Source organism: Rhinolophus sinicus, chromosome 8 (assembly GCF_057876585.1).
Source record: "Rhinolophus sinicus isolate RSI-liver-muscle chromosome 8, RSI-T2T, whole genome shotgun sequence".
Lineage (NCBI taxonomy): Eukaryota > Metazoa > Chordata > Mammalia > Chiroptera > Rhinolophidae > Rhinolophus > Rhinolophus sinicus.
The window spans coordinates 40786049-40807489 of record NC_142508.1 but is presented as its reverse complement, the minus strand read 5'-3'; the positions used below and the strand labels follow the sequence as shown (position 1 = coordinate 40807489).

At 52.4% G+C, this 21441-nt stretch overlaps 2 protein-coding genes across 5 annotated transcripts in view; one reads left to right on the top strand and one right to left on the bottom strand.

The window, feature by feature from the left end:
• Positions 1 to 4829: 4829 nt before the first annotated feature.
• Positions 4830 to 17285, top strand: VASP (vasodilator stimulated phosphoprotein). Of its 4 annotated transcripts, none has more exons than XM_074314140.2 (13): positions 4830 to 5185; positions 11702 to 11873; positions 11962 to 12127; positions 13180 to 13285; positions 13782 to 13825; positions 13957 to 14195; positions 14337 to 14434; positions 14959 to 15010; positions 15170 to 15203; positions 15415 to 15460; positions 15605 to 15695; positions 16248 to 16305; positions 16431 to 17285. In XM_074314140.2, the coding sequence occupies exons 1-13, from the start codon at positions 5181 to 5183 to the stop codon at positions 16466 to 16468; spliced, it is 1149 nt and encodes a 382-aa protein (XP_074170241.2). In that variant the 5' UTR covers positions 4830 to 5180; the 3' UTR covers positions 16469 to 17285. The 4 variants fall into 4 exon arrangements, with proteins under 4 accessions (XP_074170241.2, XP_074170240.2, XP_074170239.2 ...); XM_074314139.2 differs by having other exon boundaries at positions 15167 to 15203; XM_074314138.2 differs by having other exon boundaries at positions 4833 to 5185; positions 14334 to 14434.
• Positions 17286 to 18195: 910 nt separating this feature from the next.
• OPA3 (outer mitochondrial membrane lipid metabolism regulator OPA3) overlaps positions 18196 to 21441 on the bottom strand; it is a 74581-nt gene continuing 71335 nt past the window's right edge. The window contains exon 2 of the mRNA XM_088800100.1: positions 18196 to 19836. Coding sequence (XP_088656226.1) covers positions 19415 to 19836 — 422 coding nt within the window. The 3' untranslated portion in view covers positions 18196 to 19414. The remainder of the gene's footprint in view (positions 19837 to 21441) is intronic.

The following is a 21441-nucleotide window of genomic DNA, read 5'->3' as shown; positions in this document are numbered from 1 at the left end:
GATGTAGCTCTGGGCTGCAGGGTCGCCGGTAGGCAAGCTTTAGGAGCTCAGCGGGAAGGGTAGTCGACAAGCAGGGCACCCGAGTAACTCTTGCCTCCTTCTCAGAACTGTGTTCCTCTGCCTAGGAGCCTCCCAGATTGAACACGGTTTTCAAGACTCTGGGTGGCCTCAGAGGACATCCCGGATTTACCTCCTGGGGGAGGGCTGTATGGCAAGTGAGTCAGGGTAGGATGGGGGTAGAATGGGGAGAGGGGTGGCAGGAGGAGGGTCCCCTCCTGAGGGTCTTCCTCTGCTCTCCAGGGCCTCTGTCATGGCTGAAGGTTATTCTCAGCTCTGCCAGGCCTCAGGGGAGCACTGGGAGGTAAGGACCCTGTGTTCTTGAATGTTTCTCTTAGAAACATGTAATCCAGCACACCCTACCTTCTTTAGTGATGAGGAAACTGAGGCCAGAGGGAACAAGGGACTTGGCTAGTATATTAAAATAAATTCTCACTCCTGGCCTGAAGCACTGTTGGTGGGGCAGCAGAAGCAGACTGTGCTTCCCCTTCAAGAAATGTGCCCCCAGCAATGCTCTGTAAAGCCCCGTCATTCCAAGCACGACCCCCTCCATCCAGGAATAAGGCAGAAAAATTCAAAGAATGTTGCTAACCAGTCCCCAGGCCTGGATACACTGCAGACACTAGGTAATCTCTGAGGATGGTCTGGATCTTGGAGAGAGGTTGTGAACTGGACCCAGATAGTTTGGGGGCATTTGGAGAGGTCCAAATATGTGGTGGGTGAGGTATAAAGAAAGTGTGTAAGGTGGGACTTGGGGGAAATGGGAGGGAGAAAGCTGGGGCCAGAACCCAAAGGCCTTTGCATAGTAGAGAAGACAGTTTTGTTATTCGCACTTGAAGGAGGGCTATTGTTGATAGTACTCAGCAGCAGAAGGAGGTATTTGTGAGGGAAGGAAACCCAGTTCAACCTGGAAAAACAAAACAATTTACTGGGCCATGTTAATTGAAGAGTTCAGGGACTTAAGGCATGACTACATCGAGTTGTCAGATGTAGTTTTATTTCCTCTGAGTTGGCTTCGTTCCCAGGCAGAGTCTCTTCATGAGGTAGCAGAGAGTTGCAGCTCCAGCCTCACATCCCCCAAACCTAACATCCTCAATGGAGAGAATGTACCAGTTCCCCAGTAGTTGCAGCAGTAGTTTCAGAGCTGGTTCTCCTTGGCAGCACTGGGTCACATGTCTGCTCAAGTCACTGTTGTCTCTGACTGGCCAGGCTAGGGTCATATGTCCATTCTTAGTGCTTATGGTTGGGATTCACTGCATCCAAACTTGATGGTTTTAGAGAGGGGGAATTGTGGTCCCTCAAAGAAAAATAGGAGTGATGCTTCCAGAATATAGGGGAGTAGATACTGAGAGGAAAAGAAATGTACCGTCTCTTACATTTTCTGTTACAGAAGGGGCAGAATGGGAATGGGAAGGCCATTGGCACTCATTCAAGCTCTGCCTTAGACTTGGAGGCCTGACAGCTGTTGTCTTTTGGGAACCCTCTGCCCAGCTGGGGCCCCAACGGAACTAAGAAAACTCCCCTTCCCCAGCTACAGACCAGCGGAAGGAAGACGAGCCGATGGAGGAACCCCAGAACGCCTATTTCCCCTTCTCCTACTTTCCTGTCACAGAAAGTCTTAGGAGGAGAAGTTCCTCCCACCATCTACAGGGGGGAGGGGGAGAGGGGGAGGAAACCCCAAACCATGGACCTGAGAGAGTTCAACCAGTTCAATAACCTTCTCTTTCCATTTTTCATCTGTTTTGGGAGAAGTAGGACAGAATTTTTATTATTAAATGTTAATTACATGACTCAAAATACATTTTTCTTGTAGAAAAATAAACCCGCAAACATTATTTACCCAGTCATTTGCAAATACGTATGGAGCACTGTTCGTGGCCATCAACCGGGGGGACTCACTGAGATTCGTGCCTATTGTAGGGGCCCACCTAGTATGTGTGTGAGGAAAGAGCAAACAAGAGAACCGATAAATAAGGTCATCTCAGACACTGACAAGTGTCTCAAAGAGAATAAAACGGGATGCGATAAGTAAATCTACTTTGGTTTTTTAAATTGTTATTCATTTATCTTTTGAGTGGTAATAAGTTCAGTTGGTTCAAAATTCAAAGGGTACAAAATGGTGTACAAGGAGGTCTTTCTCCATCCCCTGTCCCTCAGCCACTCAATTTTCCACCCGGGGATGGATGCTTTAGACAGGGGTATCAAGGAAGATCTCTGAGGAGGGGACAATTGAGCAGAGACCTGACAGAGAAGCAGCCAGCCATGCAAATAGCCCTGAGAAGAGTGTCTCAAGACAGAAGGAACAGCCAGTGCAATAGCCTAGAGGCAGGATCGAGCTTGGCATTTTCAAGAGGAGGCTTAAGATCTCAATCACCATCGAATTCCCCACAATCCCATTCCCTATCCTATTGGTAACCACTGCAATGAGTTTGGAGTGGATTTTTCCAGAACTTTTACTCTGCATGTACACCCCAGTTGTTTCCTTGATTTTTTTTTTCATACTCTATCATTTGGCAATTCTTAAAAAAAAATTTATTGGGGAATATTGGGAACAGTGTGTTCCTCCAGAGCCCATCAACTCCAAGTCGTTGTCCTTCAATCTAGTTGTGGAGGGCGCAGCTCAGCTCCAAGTCCAGTTGCAGTTTTCAATCTTTAGTTGCAGGGGGTGCAGCCCAGCATCCCATGGGGGAATTGAACCAACAACTCTGTTGTTTAGAGCTCACGCTCCAACCAACTGAGCCATCTGGCTGCCCTTGGCAAATTTCTTTTTGATTTTTGTTTGTTTAAGTGCGTTTTTCCAGGACCCACTAGTTCCAAGTCAAGTAGTTGTTTCAATCTAGTTGTGGAGGGCACAGCTCACAGTGGCCCATGTGGGGATCCAACCGGCAACCTTGTTAAAAGCACCGCGCTCTAACCAACTGAACTAACCGGCCGCCCTCATTTGGCAATTTTTTTCACTCAGTAATATGTTGGGGACTTCTTTCATGCCACTTACACACCTCATTCTTTTTAGCTGCTGCCCAGTGCTTCAGACAAGAAGATGTGCAATGGTTTTCCTATCCATCCTCTTCTTGATGGACAGGCTATTTTCAATTTCTTGCCCTCACATCATTGCTGACATAAAGATCCTTGGTCAGGCTCCTTGTGTATATATGCAAGGGTTTCTCTAATGCAGGGATCTTGCTGTTTTGCATAGCACTTGAGCTAAGAATGGTTTTTACATTTTGTAGGAGTTGTAAAAAAAGAATGTGTAAAAGAGACCCTATATCGAATATGCCTAAGATATTTCCTATTTGGACCTTTGTAGAAAAAGTTTGCTGACTGCAGTGCAGGTGGCACACAGAGACACCACACCTCCCATTTCACAGATGGGAAAGCTGAGACCCAGAGAGAAGAAAGGATTTGCCCAAGGTCACACAGAAACTGGGGTTCTCATTCAGTTGGATAAATGTGTATTGCACTGTTGTTCTGGGCTTGGCTGGCTTAGTGAAACACAGAAATCGATGAAGTCTACCTGTGCCCCCAAAGAACTCACAGCCTGAGAAGACACACAGAGAAACAATTATAACCCAGGTGGATCAGGGTTCAAGGTCTCCCAGGGTGGGGTAGAGTAGGGGAAAGGATTATTCAATTCTGCAGAGAAGAATTAATGTTAGAACATGTCCTAGAAGTATGAGATGAGGTCAGGACAGCATCCAGGCAGAGGATTCTTCTTGGACAAAGGCTGGGAAGGTTGACTCCTTAACCTAGTCAACTGGGCCTTAAGAATTGTTGGTTTTACACTCATACCTTGCACCCAAGTATCACTGGAGTTCTGGGGGTTCAGGCAAGAGGGCTTATAGCCCAGATGTATTCCCTGCCTCCAGGCCTCAGTTTACACATTTGGAAACGTCAAACTGATGATTTCCCAGGCTCTGGCCCCTGGCTAGGGCACCTTACCCAGGACAGGTGGCGCTCTACGGGAGAGGCGGGATCGCAGAAGTGACGTCACGTGGGGCGGAGCCTGCGGGAACCACTGCGGAAGCCTTGGAGGGTGTGCGGGCTAAGCTTGGAGCTGGCCTGTGGGGGAAGGGGCTCGCGAGAGCCACCACTAGGGAGTATCTCCCTGCTTCGGTGCCCTCCAGTTGTGGGATGATCCCGCCATCCTCCGCGGGCGAAACTGAGTCACAGCGGGGCGTGCGTGGGGAAGGGGCCAAGGGTTTTATCCCGGAGTCCAACCCCCACCCCCCTGCGGCTGTGAGTCAGCGGCCGGCCGCGCCCCCTCGGCCCACTTCCTCCTCACCTTCCCGGGCTGGGCGGGGGGCAGTGATGGGGGTGGGGCCCTGCCCACCCATCCCCCTCCTGTGGAGGGGGAGACGGTTCATTCCTAGTAACCTTTTATAAATTGGCCAAGAGAGACACTGGGTCCGAAGAGAGGATATAAGGGAGAAAATTTGAAAGAACCTATGCTAAACCAGAGGGTCCTCCTCGCCCCCCAACCCCCTAATTGAACAGAATGTAAAGAAATGGAGAGGTCGATAGGGAAGAAGGTGAGAAGAAACTGCCCCCATTGAGATCCCCCTAAGAACTCCTATCATGGGAGAGAACTAGGGATCAAGGAAGGATCCCTTCCCGTCCACCAAGCTTGCTCCCTAATTTGGGGGTGACCCCAGCTTGCATCCCTGCAATAATGATGGGGGAGAGGGAAATAGCGGGTCTAGGGTTCCGCGTTGCCCTTTTAAGCGCCCTCCACTCCCCTCTCCACCTTGAGTAGTCCGCGGCCCCTTTAAGGCGCAGGGCATTGTGGGTGTGGGGAGTGGAATTTTGGAACGAAATGTAGCGAAGAGAAGTACAGTAGTAAGAGTAACATTGTAGCTGCCGCTGGCCGAGGGGGCGCGCCGGGGAGGGGACGCCGCACGCCCTTTCCGCCGCAGGGACCCCCGATCAAACCCCCACAGGCAGGAGGCGCCCGAAGACCCGCCCGGGCCGCGTCCACGTTCCCCTCAGGAAGCCGGACTCTATGGGGCGGGACCCTGGGGGAGACTGAGCAGAACCTGGATCCAACCCCGAACCTCTGAACCTCGAGCCAGGGGCTCCCCGGCAGCACCCACCCAGTGGGTGCGCTGCCCGCCTGCCGAGCAGCCATGAGGTGAGCCTCCAACTTCCTACAGACCCTTCTCCACCCGGGGCGGGTTCCCCGCCCCGCCTTTGTCCCCCTCCCCCCAGCTCGCTCCGGGCTGAAATTTGGGGACCGGCCACTCGGAGCCTTGGATTTGAGGCCGAACCTGCTTGGATGAGCTCCAAATATTGCCCATTTCCCCATGACTCCCAAGGCTCGAGGTGGTGCCGGTGAAGCTCTCCAGGGAGCCCTCAGATTTGGGGCGCTCGGAGGACTCCCGAATTTCTTAAAGACTTCTTCAAAAGACCTCCAAGTTGGCAGATACTCCCTGTAGGGAGGTCAGGATTTAGTCAGGGCTCAGACTCCCCCCAAATCTAAACTCGGACTCAGAGACGGATTGTGGGGGGCCAGTCTGAGGGTCCCTGGCACCTGAGAGATTGAGACGTAGACATTGGTTTGCAGGGTTCCTCTTTACGTGACGCTGGAAAGTCTTACCATGTGGGACCTCGCTCCTTAACTTCGAGGGTACTTAACCCCCTAAATTTGGAGGGGCTCTCATCCAATGGAAGAGGTTGTTGCGGACGGAGACAGACGTAGCCTACAGGGTCTGCTTAGGACGCCCCTCCCCCGCCGCTCCGCACTCCCCATCTGTTTAAAACAGGCAGTGCCTAGGACCGAGGGAGTGCTCTATGCGGAGGGCGGCTCCCCGGCTCTGGGCCAGAGAAGGGCGGCCCCTCTACCCCACCTGCGCGGCCCTGGGAGGGAGGGGGTGCGGCAGCTGTGGAAAGGGGGGCCTTTGTCTTACTGACTCACCTGTCGAGACAGCTGGTGTGTGGGGGGCGGGCCAGGAGCGCTGTGGGCAGGCTGCTTTCCCCACCACGGCGCCTCCCCCTTCTCGCTACCCCAACTCTCCAGCCATCGGAGCTCTGGGGTTGGAGGAGGGGGCGCCGGAAAGCTTCAAGGTCATAGTCCTCTCCTCCCGAGACCCAGGCTTCCCAGATAGTTTCAGCTATCTTCCCAGGAATTTAATCCTGCGGGAGGGGGGGGGGGCCCAGGTACCTAAGGATTTTGTCTTATCCAGGCCTCCCTCAAAACTCCTGGGCGCACCTGAGGGCGGGGCCAGTGCGGGCTGGGACACACGACTGGATCCCCTCATTCTCTCCTCCCCTTGACCCCCCATAATCTCTCCCTTGGGGCCAGAGCCTGACAATACTATCTCCCTTCCTTTACTCTCTCAGGGACTTCCTGCCCCAAAGCCCCCAGTTTGAGGAGGCGGCCTCTGGGGACGGCTGGGGATTAACCCCCTGGTGCCTACATCCTCCCACTTCCCCCACGTTCCCCATACCTCTGCCCTCTGACATGAGGGTGGCATTCCTTTTTATGACCGTGAGAGAATCCCCCTCCCGTATTTGTTTCTTCTGATGTGAAGGAATGGTTGGAAAATTTAGAGCAAGGGGGCACCTAGAGACACCCTCAAGACTTCCTGCCTACCCTTTCTCCCATTATAGCAACAGTCCCTTCAAGGTCTGTCTGGACAGGGGGCAGTTTTCAGGAGCCAGGCTCTCTTCACCCTCTTCCCGGAGGTAGGTGGGGGGACTCTTCTCCCACAACCCACAGCCCCCAGCCTCGCCCCTCGCCCCCACCCCCCCGCGTTTCCGGTCCCAGGGACGGTGGAAGGCGGATGGCGGATGTCCGAGTTAGTGCTGCCTCACTCACTGAGACCGTAAAAGGGCAGGAGCAGTGTCTGGGCCGGCCTCCCGCCCCCCCCTTAGCCCAGTCCCGGAGGCCCCGGCCCTCCCACAGGCCCCCTACTAATGGCCGTGGCCAAACCTCCCACTTCCTGGGGGGTGGGCAGAAGTTGCACTGTTCCCTGTCCCACAAGAAGGTTACTCCCACCTTCTGAGGGGTCTTCCCTGCCAGTAGTCACACCCGACTACCTGAGCTGTGCCCCTTCTCCAAAGACAGCTAGGATTCATATTGACCCAAGCCCCTGTATGCAGCTGGGGAAACTGAGGCTCAAAGAGAAAGGATTGGCACAAGATCCCTCAGAAATTCCTAGGCAATATTGAGGGAGGGGAGGGGACTGGGATCCTTTGATTTCTGGCTGGTTTAGCTGAGGACAGCCTTGGGGGCAGTTGGAAGAGAACATGTTAAGATGGAAAATTACAAGATAATAGTTCTTTTTTCTCCTAGTTTGACAAATATTTGTTGAGTGTCTGCTGTGTCCGGTACTCTGAGCAGGGATTCTGGGAAGGCGGGAAAGTTGGGCAAAGGTCTGAGAATCTCAGGGCAGAAGGGATTCTGAAGAATTTGGATCCGTTTCTTTCTTCTTCCAGTAATAGTAATTATTTTATTTTAAAAATAATAAGAGACAATTTAATCAAGCATCTACTTTGTGCCAGGCGTTGTAGTAGGAGCCTGATTCAGTTTAATCCTCACAGCAATTCAGCAATTCTAAGAGATTGACTATTTTGACGGCGCCCCACCGCCTGCCAGTTTACAGATGGAAAAACCAAGGCACAGACAAATTAAGCAAATTGCCTATTACAGCCAAAAGAGTTTGGAAGTGGGCAAGGCTGAATTCGAACCTAGGACTGTCTCCAGACTATTATGCTGTTAAAGAAAAATAAAAATAAAACCTTTAATGAGCTTTACAAATAAAATACATGCTTTCATTGTACGAATAGTTAAGATAATGGAGATACACAAAAACCCAGGTGGAAACCTTTACCTTCCTGTTTACTTTCGGGAAACTGAGTTTGGTCAGGGAGGAGGGACTAGAGTGAGCCAAACAAGCCCCACAGACCCTAGATCTGGTTTCCTCTGCAGGGTTGTTGCAAAGATTTATAGTTTGGAAATGTTGTGTATGTGTGGGGGTGATTGTGGGTCACAAGTTTTATAATTTAAGGAAGCTATAGGTTAAGTCTTGGGGTAGGAGTGAGGGGTGAAGCGAAGGGCAAGCCTCTAATCTGGAAGGTTTACGTAAACCGGAGTGACTATGCTTGATTGCCTCCAGTGATGGCAAGCTTTCTCCCTCCTGTTTTGACTTTCAGCTTCCTTGTATGGACCCTGTGCTAAATTCCAGGTCCTGAGCTTTAGGGCTTTTCTTATCTCTTTGAATCCTTACAACAAACCCAGTGAGTTATGGTTTCCAGGGCTGGAAACCATAGAGGTAAAGCCACACAGCAAGGGAGTGACTTGAATGCTCTCTCATCTACCTCATGCTAGAGTTTTCCAGAATATGGGGACTTGTGGGGAGGGGTGGGTGCTAGGCTGGCTGGGGATTAAGGTTCTCTCATGTCAAATCAAGTGTGTGAGACCCCAGGGAACCCCTGGAATCAAGCAAACCCTGTTTGAACCTTACTCCCCAGCTTCCTGGCTGTGGGATTTTCCGTTGCAGCTTTTGCCTGGTTTATAGTTTTGTTTTTTGAACTTAAGTGATGAATGAGTTTTTTATAGGTAATACCAGCCCATGCTGAAAAAAAAAAGAATCAAGCAGTTCTAAAGAGTAAACCGTGAGATGTGTCCATTTTCTCCTTCCTCGGGTCCCCAGGACCCCCCTCAGAGCACGGTTAGTCTTCTGAGAAGCAGCCTCTGCATATATCACCACTGCGGTGCGGATGTAGTTATATCCTCCCCACCTTTTTTTAAAACCTCTGATACCACTTTAGGCCTTGGCTTTTCAAATTTCAGCTTAGCTGTTCCCTCATCTTTAAATGAGGTTAAGAACTTGGGCGGGCTTAGGTTCAAATGGGAGCCCCTCTGCTTACTTGCTGTGTGACCTGGGACAAGTGTCTTCATCTCTCTTGACATTGCAAGGTTCTTTGTGGAAACTGGAGCTGAGTGCCTAGAAAAGTGTCTGGGATGCACACCAATCCGTTACTATCAGCTGAGTTTTCCTTTTTTTTAAACGTGGCTGATTTAACAACTGTTGAATACCTCCTGTGGGCTGGGTAGAATTCTAGGTTCTGGGGAAAGAGCAGTGAACAATAAGGACAAAAATCCCTGCCCTCATGGTCCTGACATTTTGGTAGAGGAGACAGGGATCAGTTAGGCAGGGACAGCTGCTACGACATGTGGGACATTCGATGAGAGGGAGAGGAACTTTACAGATGGGTCTCCACTTAGACAGCACCCAGAGGAAGGTGAGGCTCCAGGTCAAGGAAGGACAAGTGCATAGGCCCCAGGCAGGAATGGCCTGGCTTGTGGAAGGAGCAGCGTGGAGGCCGGAGGGGCTGGAACAGCGAGCTGGGGGGACGGAAGGGATGAGATCGAGATCACACAGAGCAGAAAGCCACAGATCACCACGAGCCAGGGGAGCCAGGGGAGCTTCCGAGAAGAGGAGGGACTTGATCTGACTGGTGTTTTCACAGGGTCCTTTTGCTGTCATGGGGACACTATGGCCTGGGGAGGGGTAGGACCAGCCTGGGGTCACTCAGCAGGCACCTTCAGGCCAGACCAGGGCCTGAGCAGGCCAGAGCTCTCTGCTTGGGAGAGCAAAGTGCAGCCAGGGTGGGGTAGCAAAGACAACCCTGGCACCTGGCCAGAGTCTGCCCTGGGTATGGGTGGCAGGTGTGGGCGAGGCCTTAACCCTGCCCTGCCAGGGGCAGTAGTGGGAGCCAGAAATGGCCCCTGAGGCTGAGCTTGTCTGGAAACAGCACCTGGTGTTGGGGTAGGGCCCACGCAGTCCCTGGTGGTTAAGACTATGGGCTTGGGAGCCAGGTGGCCTGGGTTCAAATCCTCGCTCTGCTACTTACTAGCTCTGTGACCCTGGGGAGGGGGGCAAGTCACTCAACCTGTCTGGGCCTCCATTTGCATTCCTCACTTGCGAAATGAGGATAAAATAGTGCCCACTTTGAAGGACTGTAGTGAGAATAAAATGACAGGAGAAGGCTTAGGACTCCTGACCAGTGGAAGTGCCTGGAAGGAGGTGCCACAATTATGTAAACTTGGGAGTGTCAGGGGCTCAGCCTCCTGGCCTGGGAACCCAGAGCTGGGTCTGCTGAGGGGCTTTCCCTGCCCTGTCTTCCACAGCGTCGTCGTCACACCCCAGCCCCCAGCACCCGCAGACCAGAGACATAGTGGGGTATAATTTCTCTCCCCGGAAACCTCTGACCACCAACTTCCTCTTTTCAGGAAAAAGTTTGATGGGGGTGGGGTGGGGCGGGGTGGGGCGAGGACTAGCACTTCCCCCTTGTCTGTGTGGGACCTTGGGCAAGTCACTTCCTGTCTGGGAGCCTGAGTTTCCTCATTGGGGGAGGGGAGATTAAACCTCCTCACGACTGCTGGGGGATGGTTCCAAAGGAATGTTAGGGTGCCTGTGAAGGATGCTGACAGTTACCAAGTGGTCAGTACATGCCAGGCACTGTGCCAAGTGCTTTATGTGCCCAGACTCACTCCTTCCACTGCCTGGGAGGTGGGGACTGCCATTTCCCCAGTTTGCAGTTCTTGAGGGGGAGAGTCACTTGCCTGAGTCACATGGAGTAGATGGCTCAGTGGGGATTTGAACCCAGGTCCCTGGATATCAGATCCTGAACTCTGAACCAATTTCTTGACCCCTCCTCCCAAGGCTGAGTCAGATGTCACCTGCTCCAGGAAGTCCTCTGTGACACCCAGGCCAGGGCAGGTGCTCCTGGGCATCCTGGGCCTAGCCCTGGGTTGTCACTGTCTGGGCACTGGACTGTCTCTTGCAGTGGAGGGTGGGGCTGGGGCTGTCTGGGTCACTGCCCAAAACATGGGTCTGACAGAGTGGGGAGTGTCTGCTGATGGCCATTGAAGCCTCGGGCTGGGGTGGGGGGACAGATGGATGAGATGGGGGGGCAGCAGGAAGTGGAAACGACTAGGATGTAGCATGGGCCCCCAGCTTGCTACAAGCCTGACCCTTCTCCCTGAGCCTTAGCTTCCTCCTCTGACCTGAGTGGGGAGTGGGGACGGGGAGTGGTCCCTGGCAGAGATAAGGAAACTGAGGCTCTGGGCAGGGGCTGGTTCCCAGTGCCACCTAGAGTTCCTGCCCTGTGCCCACTTCCAGCTCTTACTCCGCCCTTACCTGCATCTCTCCTGACTGTCCATCTCTGTCTTTCTCCATCTGCCTATCTCTTTCTCTACTGTGCTGCTTTTCCATCTGTTTTCCCTTCACCTTGTCTGTCTGTCTCCCTTTTGTGAGTCTGACTCTCCCTCCCTCCCTCACTTCTCTCTCCATATCAGCCTGCGTGTTTGTCCCTTTTCAACCTGTCTATCCGACTTCTCTCCCTGCCCCTTTCTCCCTGTCTCTTTCCTCATCTTTCTCACATCCCCAGTTTGTCTCTTTGTCTCCCAGTCTGTCTGTCTTGCTCTGTCCCACCTGTCTGTTTTTCCTTCCCAGTCTGTCTGTTGATCTCCTCAAGGGTCTGTCTCCCGTAGCCTTATGGTGTGTCTCTCTCATCCTCTCACATTGTCTCTGAATCTTCCAGGGGGACCTAGACGGAGAATGTGACCAGCCCTGGAAGGAGGGTGCCATTCTCCCCTCGGCTAACCGGCTTTTGTCCCTTTCTCTCTCCTTCCTGGCAGCGAGACAGTTATTTGCTCCAGCCGGGCCACCGTGATGCTTTACGATGACAGCAACAAGCGGTGGATGCCTGCTGGCACAGGCCCCCAGGCCTTCAGCCGAGTCCAGATCTATCACAATCCCACGGCCAAATCCTTCCGGGTGGTCGGCCGGAAAATGCAGCCAGACCAGCAGGTGAAGCCTCCCTCTGCCTTTCCTTCTGTGGGCTGTGCTGCCTACCCCCGTGCCCACCACCCCTCACCTACCTTGCTCCTCCTGCCAGGTGGTCATCAACTGTGCCATCATCCGGGGTCTCAAGTATAACCAGGCCACCCCCAACTTCCACCAGTGGCGTGACGCCCGCCAGGTCTGGGGCCTCAACTTTGGCAGCAAGGAGGATGCCGCACAGTTCGCCACTGGCATGGCCAGTGCCCTAGAGGCGTTGGAAGGTTAGAAACAGTGGGCAGAGGGGACACCGAGCCCTGCCATGTGTCCAGGGGCAGACACTTTACCACTTGGGGCCTCAGTTTACTCATCTGAAAAGGAGGTTAATGCATTGCTACTATGGCGAATTATTCTGACAATTTTGTGTGGGTTCCCATGTGTTCCCTGTGCACCTGATTTCAAGGGTATAGTACGTTCTGTGAAGTTTTGCACACACATACACTCTCCTGTGACCAACTCCCAGATCAAGATATAGGTATTTCCAGCCCCCAGAAAGCTCCTTCTGTGCCCTTTTGCCAGGCAACCATTGTACTGGCTTATGTCATCATCAGTGAATTTTCAGGCATCAATATTAAGAAAAAAACATCCAGTTGGTAGTTCTTAACTTGAATGTGCCTACAAATCATCTGGACATCTGGATAAAATGCAGGTTCTTGTTGGATTGGGCTGGGGTGGGGCTTGAGCCTCTGCTTTTCTAATAAGCTCCTGGCTGATGCCGGGTGCATGGACAGTGAGGCTTTAGATGACCACTGAGTATCCAGGAGCTGCTGTGGAACTTCAGATCACCAAACGACAGAGGTGTTTGCCTCCTAGAGCAACCTCAGCACCAGTGGGGAAGGGATTGCTTGTCTGGGGGCATAGAGAACAATATGGTGGGCAGCTCAGGTCCCTGGGAGCCAGAGACTTGGGGATTGGTGAGGAAGAGACTCTCAGCCTTTCTCGGGTTCTCGGGCTGGGGATCTGAGTGGCTGGGCTAGTGATTAAGAGTGGATGCTGGAGTCAGCCTGAATTCAAGTGTTGTCCCTGCAAATCCTGGTCGTAGGACTTGGGGCAAGTGACTGCTCCCTCTGGGCCTTTGTTGTCCCACCTGTCACTTGGGCATCACCATAGCACCAGGTGCCCACACCCCAGCCCAGAGTGTCAGAGTCCCAGAGGAAGAAGGAAGTGGCACCTCAGCAGGATTCCTCGGAGGCCTGGGAGAGCTGGGGGAAAGTGACAAGGGCTGGGGCAGAGTCCTGGGGTTGATTCGTCACCCTTTTTTACTCTCACCTTCCAGGAGGTGGGTCTCCAGCACCACTACCACCATCGCAGCCGCCGGCAGCACCTCCCATCTGGTCTGTCCAGAATGGTCCCTCCCCAGAGGAGGTGGAGCAACAGAAAAGGTGGGGCCAGTCCCTGGGTGGGGAACCTTACCACTGCCAGAGTTCTAGGATGTTCCAGAACCCCTGACTCCTAGAGTTCAGAACTCCAACTTTTTAGTTTCCAGAGTGTTCCAGCTCCCAGGGGACTAGAAATTGACAGCTTTCAGAAACTCCCGTCTCCTGGGGTTTGCGAAAGTCCTCTGACACCCAGAGTTGCAAACCTTCTGACCCTTCAAGTCCTGGTTCTCCAGATTCCCAGAGTCCAAAATTTGGTTGTTTAAAGGATCTTGGGCGTGTTGTAATTCAAATGTTCTTGACAGTCTGATGACTAGAATGCTTGCATCTTGGTCTTACCCTGTCCCTGCCCTCCCCCCCACCCCCATTTCCTGAGCCCCCAAGGAAGAAAGGCACGGGTTGGGGTTAGGAGCCAGCATCACTGGAGACCTCAGAGACAGGCCAGAGGTTGCTGGCCATTCTTGGGGCCCGGAGTGATGGTAGCTCCATCATCCCTCCTCAGGCAGCCAGAGCACGTGGAGCGGGAGCGCCGAGTCTCCAATGCAGGTGATTGTTCAACTAGCCTCGGGAATCGGGAATCGAATCAGGGGATCTTCCCAGAGGAAGGGGTGGGCCAGTTAGACAACAAAGAATGAGGCTTCTCTCTCAGCACCCCTCCTTTTTTGTGTTTGTTTCAGGAGGCCCACCTGCTCCCCCAGCTGGGGGACCATCCCCACCTCCAGGACCTCCCCCTCCTCCGGGTCCCCCCCCACCCCCTGGCCTGCCCCCCTCGGGGGTCTCAGCTGTGGGGCATGGAGCAGGGGGAGGCCCGCCCCCTCCGCCCCCTCTCCCTACAGCAGGCCCCAGTGGTGGAGGGACCGGGGCCCCTGGCCTGGCCGCAGCCATTGCCGGAGCCAAACTCAGGAAAGTCAGCAAGGTGAGGGGGCCAGGCATGGCTGGCTGTGGGGTGACTGGGGCCCTGATGGAATAATGGGAAATGAGACCAGAGTTGCCTGGAGCATCATGGGAGTGGCTGGGAGGCCATAAAGCCTCCTCCTCTTTGTAATTTCTCCAGCAGGAGGAGACCTCAGGGGGGCTGTCGGCCCCCAAAGCTGAGAGCACTCGAAGCACAGGTGGGGGGCTCATGGAAGAGATGAATGCTATGCTGGCCCGGAGGTGAGCCTGAGCCTGGAGCCCTCAGTGCCTGTGGAAAACTCTGGAAACAAACCCTCAGACCTGCAGTTAGCACCAGGAGATTCCTGCTCAGTAGGGCGAGGTGGGGGGAGGGCTCAAGATTCCCGCCTTTGTTTTTTTGGGTGAAATTTCCCCCTTTGATAGCCAGCTTTGGGATATGCCGGAGATTGCATTCTCCTGAGATGGCCGAGGTTGCAGCTAGCTAGTAGCCTCACCCAGGATTCTAGGACTTTAGAAATTACTGCCTCGGTTCCTAGAATCCCAGCATCTAAAATAGAACCCAGAGCCTTTAGAATTTTGTGATGCCCAAATGTGAGAAGCATAATCCCCCCACCCTACTTCGAGAACAGTATTCTCTTTAACTGCTAAAACTGAAGTTGTCTTAGCCTTCATGAATTCCAGAGCTCTGTACCCTAAAATCCACCTTTCTGGAGTTTGGGAAGGGGAATTGTTGAATGGCTGAGGGTGGACTGAAGTCATCTGTTTTTTGCGTTTCCCTCCTGCAGAAGGAAAGCCACACTAGTTGGGGAGAAACCCCCCAAGGATGAATCTGCCAATGTGAGTGAGGGGCTCTTCCTGCTGTATATACCTTCAACTTTACCATTTGGGTAGAGATATTGGGGAGGTGATGTGACAGGGATGGGTTGGGTTGAACCTGGAAAAGAGCCAGAGGGGTGGCAGGGGCTGGCTCGTGACACTTTTATTTCTCACCAGCAGGAGGAGCCAGAGGCCAGAGTCCCAGCCCACAGTGGTGAGTGAGAGCAGTCCAGCCACAGGAACTACAAGTCTCAGGATGCCCGGTTCTCACACATAAAGCACCCTTCTGAGAGAGTGTGCGCAAATAATGCTGGAGATAGTCTCTGAGATGGTTCTTTGAACAGGGGCTAATGAGGCTGTGGGAGAAAGATTGAGGCGAGGCATGCTTTGCTCCTAATCTTTCTAATTTGTTGCCTGTCCCCCAGAGCCTGTACGGAGACCCTGGGAGAAGAACAGCACAACCTTGCCAAGGTGGGCTATCAGTACTGGGGCCCCACCTACCCAAAGTGGTTGGATTTGCCAAATTTGTAGGGAGGAACATAACGTTGACCCCTGGAAAGGGAGGCAGGCTCTCTCTAACCTCGTTTCTGTCCCAAACCGCACCCTGTCTCGTAGGATGAAGTCGTCATCTTCATTGATCACTTCCGAGGCCCAGCCCTCTACACCCAGCTCTGCTGATGAGTCAGACTTGGAGAGGGTGAAACAGGTAGCCTGGGGAGGGGGCTGGAGGTGAGGTTTGGGAGCTACCAAGGGGCCCCAGGAAGGAAGGGGATGTGAGTCCAAACTGCCACTGACCTGCGGTGTGATTCTAGAAAAGGCCTTGGAAACGCACACTTTTCCAAGTCTGAAAAATGGAGATTGGATCGCATCAGGGATGGCACAGACACCAACCTCCTTTTCCAGTGCCCTTGATGGACCTTACTAATATCACTGCTCACATTCCTGATGAGTACCCAGAATCCTCTTCAGCACACTGGCCCCAGACATACATCACCAACTGGAGTTGGCAGGAGACTAGAACTTACTTGCCAACCCTGGTACTGGATCTTCTCCAGTACTTTTCTTCCTGCCCCAAGGATCCAGAATTCTCCCCTAGGTTTCTCCAGTCCCTCTGTGACCATGTCAGTGATGTCATCGTGTGTGGGTGGGTGGGAGGAGCTTGAACCTCCTTCCTCTGGCCCTTCAGTCATTAAGAAAGGAGATTCATTTCTTCAGGTCTAGGCACTCTTCCTGATGGGTTGCACCCCATTATTTTCAGGAGCTTCTGGAAGAGGTGAGGAAGGAACTGCAGAAAATGAAAGAGGAAATAATTGAAGGTGAGGTTTTTTATTTTAAACATTTATTTGTTTTGGAGGCATCGTGTCCCTTGGAAAGAGCCTTGTTTTGGAAGGGAAGGGGGAAGAGGCTCTGCCCCTGATCTCTGCCCCTTGTTTCCTTCCAGCCTTTGTCCAGGAGCTGAGGAAGCGGGGTTCCCCCTGACCACAGGGCCCCAGAAGATCCCGTTTCTCCTTCCCGCACACCCCGCCTGTCACCCTGCTTTCCCTGCCTCTACTTGACTTGGAATTGGCTGAAGACTACACAGGAATGCATCTTCCCCACTCCCCATCCCACTTGGAAAATTCCAAGGGGGTGTGGCTTCCCTGGCACCATGTCCACGCGCCCATACTGGCTGCTGATTAGCTGGGGAGGTCCCCACCCTTTGCTCCCTTTGGTCCTTCCCCTCTGCCATCCCCTTGGGGCTGGTTCCTCTGCTGGGGATGTACCAATGAACCCCACGGTAAGGGTGAAGGAAGGAGGGAATTTCACATTCCCTTGTTCTAGATTCACTTTAACGCTTAATGCCTTTGAATTTTTGTTTTTTTTAAGAAAATATATATATATATTTAGGTTTGGGGGGGAAAGGGAAATTTTTTTTCTCTTTGGTTTTGATAAAATGGGGTGTGGGGAGTTTTTAAATGCCATAGCCCCAGGCTTGTCCCATTTGGGGCAACTATTTAAGGGGGGGGGAAGTTCCACTGGGCTGGGGGTGCCTCCCCCTCCCCCAGGGACCTCCCTTCCCTCTGGCTCCTTCCCCTTTTCTATGAGGAATTAAGATGCTGTAACTTTTTGGAACCTCAGTTTTTTTGTTTTTTATTTGGGTAGGTTTTGGGGTCCAGGCCATTTGTACCCTCTTAGGGGAAAATTAAAATGGGGGAGAAAGGAAAGGGGAAGGAAAGCTCCCCTCTCCCACCTTCACCTTTAGCTTCTTGAAAATGGGCCCCTTGAGAATAAATCTGCCAATTTTTATAAATGCTAAGATTTCTGGAGTGATTTGAAGGGGTGCTCTGATGAGGATGGGGAGCAGGTGTCATGTCCGCCCCTCCCCCACTCTCCCACCCCCCAGTAATCTACCTGCCTCTCATTTTCCTTCTTCCCACCCTACACCATTTTCCTTCTTCTCACCCTGTACCCATTCCAGTTCCCTCAGGATCCTGCAGCCAGGGTGCTCTCTGGCCCCTCTGGACCTCTCAGCAGACCTCCCTCCTTCCCCTGCCTCTTACCAGGCCACTTCCTCACTCCTTTCCACCCACCCCCCCCAACCAATTCACCACTATAGAGAAAGCCAGGGTGGCAGTTCCTCATGGACTGTGTGGCCTTTGGCAAGTCCCTTTGCTTCCCCTGGACCTCAGTTTTCCCATTTGGGCTCGTAGGATGACTGACTGCCCACTTCCCACAAGAACCCTCCCAGCTTCTCTAATTTTTTCCCCCTTCCATCTCTCCCTCCCCACCCCCCACCCCTTTGGTTCAAACCGTTGTTTCTCAGTCTAGTTGTGTAGGACACAGCTCCCTGGCCCGTGCTGGTGTTATGAGCCTTGTGCTCCCCCCTGCTGAGGCAGTTGGTCGCTGGTCATCAGACAACCATTCTCAGCAGGTCATGGCAACTCGCGCTGGCTGGCGGCCTCCCAGGATGGCTGGCGGCCACTCACGCTGGTCACTGGCTGCTCCTGGCAGCACACAGTAGCCCACAGCAACACAGCAGCCTCGGCAGCCGGCAGTCCCACAGCAGCCCACGGCAACTTCCAGCTGCTCACAGCAGCCCAGCTCCAGGGAGAGCTGTTCACATCGTGGCTGTAGAGGGTGCAGCTCACTGGCCCATGTGGGAATCGAACCTGCAACTTCAGCTTTAGGAGCACGGCGCTCCAACCACCTGAGCCACCAGGCTGGCCTTTCTCTCGTAATTTTAATGAAACTTGTACCCACTTTACAGACGTACATCATGGTTCTCAGACACGTTCTTAAGGTGACTCCTTTACCCCAGAGCTCCTTTAATTATAAAACATTTACAGTCCAGAAAAATGGAATTCAGTAGTCACAGAGCTCACACACACCTTCAGTGGTTCAGTGGGTTGGCAGGGAGTAGGTTGGGTGGGCAACACTGCCTGGTGGAATAGTCTCTTTGGATGGGGATGGGGAACTTAAGGGCTGAGAGGCCAGTGTTCCCATGGAGGAAGGCTTTGCATGGAGGTTGGGTGTGCCCAGTCCAAAGGCAAGGACAGGGAATCCCTGAGTACTCTGAAGAGCAGTTTTAGATGGAAGATGGGGGAATATGACAGTTACCCATGTAGTAGGGGAATAGGTGGGTCCTTATGAGGGCAGCAAGGGAGGATGGTGGGTACCAACAGCAGTAGGTCCAGAACTTCAGGACAGGTAAAAAGGGGCTTTGACCAAAACAGAATTGTTCAGCCTTAGGCAGGATCAATTTTTCCACCCCAAAGGGTGATGTCCTCCTGAAACAGATCACAGAAGGGTGGGGGGCGAGGAGGAGGTAGGAGATTTGGTGGAATTGCATGTGGGGACCCTGCATAGCCTTTCCAATGGGTTGTGCCACAGACTAAGGGTGTAGTTCTGTTGGGACGATCCACTTGGGAGGACCCCAGTAAAGGTAGACTAAAGATAGGTGCCACAAGGTGACTTATTGCAGCAAACGCATTCCCACAAGGTGAGGTAGATGGAAGTTCTTTGGAAGGACCTTAGGTTGGTGCAAAAGTAATGGCGGTTTTTACAATTATTTTTAACCTTTCAAACCACAATTGCTTTTGCACCAGCCGAATACATTCTCATTACAATGGTCTGTACCAATGAAAAAAGGGCAACGGGTATTCTGGTGTAATGGATGAGGGCCCTCAGGGAAAGGCCACTCTTCAGGTAAGTGGAGGTGTGAGTGACAGAATGAGAGTTGGATAGGGCCATGTGTCCTGCTGGCCCACCCAGTGGCAGGAAGTGACCGAAAGCCTGATGGATCAGCCCGTCTAGACTACCTTCTGCCCCTAAAAATACCGGGTGGTATTAGGCCGGTTCAGAAAGGGACAGTGTGGAACGAAGGCTACGTCGGAGGAATCGCAAGCAGGACAATGGTCACGTCCAAGACCAGGGCCTTGCAGCCTCCTATTCCTCGGGCGTGGGCTCCGCCTGGGGCGCCGACGGCGCATCCCTGTCCGAGGCGTCCCTGTCCGGGTCGCAGAGCTGGGCGCGCACTTCCTGTATCTGTTCCCGCAGCTCCACCAGGGCGCTCAGCGGCGCCACCGCCTGCATTTGCGTCTGCAGCGCCTCCAGCGCTAGCTCCAGGTGGTTCACCTCGTCCCGCATCGAGTCCCAGGCGACGCGCTTCTCCCTCTCCTTGCGACGCTGCTGCGCCTTTTGGCGCCAGTACTCCAGCACCAGACAGCCGCCGGCCACCACAAAGATGGTGGCCTCGCCCAGCAACTCGGAGCCCAGCTGGGTGGCCACCTCCTCGTTCAGCGGCTTGACGGCTTCGGCGTTGAAGCCCAGGATACGCATCTTGGTCCGCATCTCCACCCAGTGGTACACTGCGGGGAAGAGACGGGTCAGGGATCTTTTGCTGGGGAGCCCCTTGCCAGCCCCGCCCCTCGACTCCTCGGTGTCCTGGTGGGAGAGCCTTGGGGACACGACAGCCCGGATCTCTGTGATTGGGCGCGATAAAGACCTGCGCGCGCTGAGCTTCGCACGTGGAATGGGGAATTAGTTATCTGGGCTGGGGTAGCCAGGAGCGCATCTTTTGAGTGTCCAGAAGATTGTAGAGAGCAATTGAGGATGAGAAATGCTGCCCTGGACGGGAGGTCCTGAGTGGGGGCCGCACCTCTGGGGTGGTCACAGGTCCAAGGCAGGCGTAAAGCTTGCTCCCTCTGATCCTAACGCCCTCCCGCTCTGGGCCATCAAGGCTCCTTCCCTCCTCCCCAAAAGGTGGAGCTGACAGTTCTGAGCTCCTGAAGTGTGTTCACTACGCGGTTTGGGGCTTTGGAAGGAGCTCGGCTTGAGCAACGCTGCTCTAACGACAACTTCTTAACCTAATCACTTATTCACGTGAATAAGGATTATCAGTATTGTATTGTTTATATATATAACACAGACATAGAGTTGATGCTGAAACCTCACTCATGAAGTAATAATCTTCATGCATAGGCACATGAATTAATGAATTAATGGGGGAAAATAAGCCTCTTCAGGCTCATTAAGAGATGAATTCCTGAAAACATTTTATACTTCACCCCTTCCAACTATCCAGCTTCCCAGGCTGAGCTAATTACCTTTTCTTCCTTTTCGTTAATAACATGCACATGAGGGGGTAGGGATTATTTAGATTACATAGAAAGGGGTATATTGAAAAAGGAAGTCCATCTTCCCACCTGCAGCTTTATTCCTACTCCTCAAAGGTTAACCACCTTTAATCTTTTCTACATTTATTTCTTCCACATTAACCCTATGATGCCAAATTACAAGCTTATAAATCTATTTCTTAATTTACTAGATTGAATTAAAAATATGTATTATGACTTGATTTTCCACTGCCACCCCCCCCCCATTGTGTGAATTTAACACATTCGGTGTCCTTTCCTCTCTCGATCTTTGCAAGTGATTCTTATTTTATTTGCTACTATTCCTTGGTAAACTTTGTAATTGTAAAGAACATGCCTATTGCCTCAACTTCCTGATGTATGTGTGTATATTAACTGCCCTACTCTGACTTTACTCTCCACCCTCTCCACCTCCAATGGTCTGTCTACCATACTATTATTTTTATATTATGAAGGTATTTTCCTGAGGTTATAATAAGTGTTCACTGTGCTTTGTACATAGGCTGAGTCTGAAATGAAATATAGTGCATGTATAATATTAAGGTTATGTAAATACTAATCACTGTGGATCCATAATGGAGATGTCATTTTATTTCACTAAACCCGTGCTATCTGAAGCATTAATATTAACTGGCGGCTCTACACATTGCTTCATGTCATGCCATATTTTAGCTTTCTCCTATTTAGACCTTGATTTTACTGTATGAAACTTTCAGTTTTCCCTACAGTGGTGTTCCTCAACCTGCCAGATGTGACCCACAAATGGCTAACTCACCATATGACCAAGATCATCCAGTTTTTTTGCTCCTATTCTCTTTA

Excerpts from the sequence above, each read along its gene's own strand:
- VASP (XM_019754851.3), top strand. Across the intron at positions 15,461-15,604 it reads AACAGCACAACCTTGCCAAG|GATGAAGTCGTCATCTTCAT; the intron begins GTGGGCTATCAG and ends CCTGTCTCGTAG. Across the intron at positions 16,306-16,430 it reads GAAAGAGGAAATAATTGAAG|CCTTTGTCCAGGAGCTGAGG; the intron begins GTGAGGTTTTTT and ends GTTTCCTTCCAG.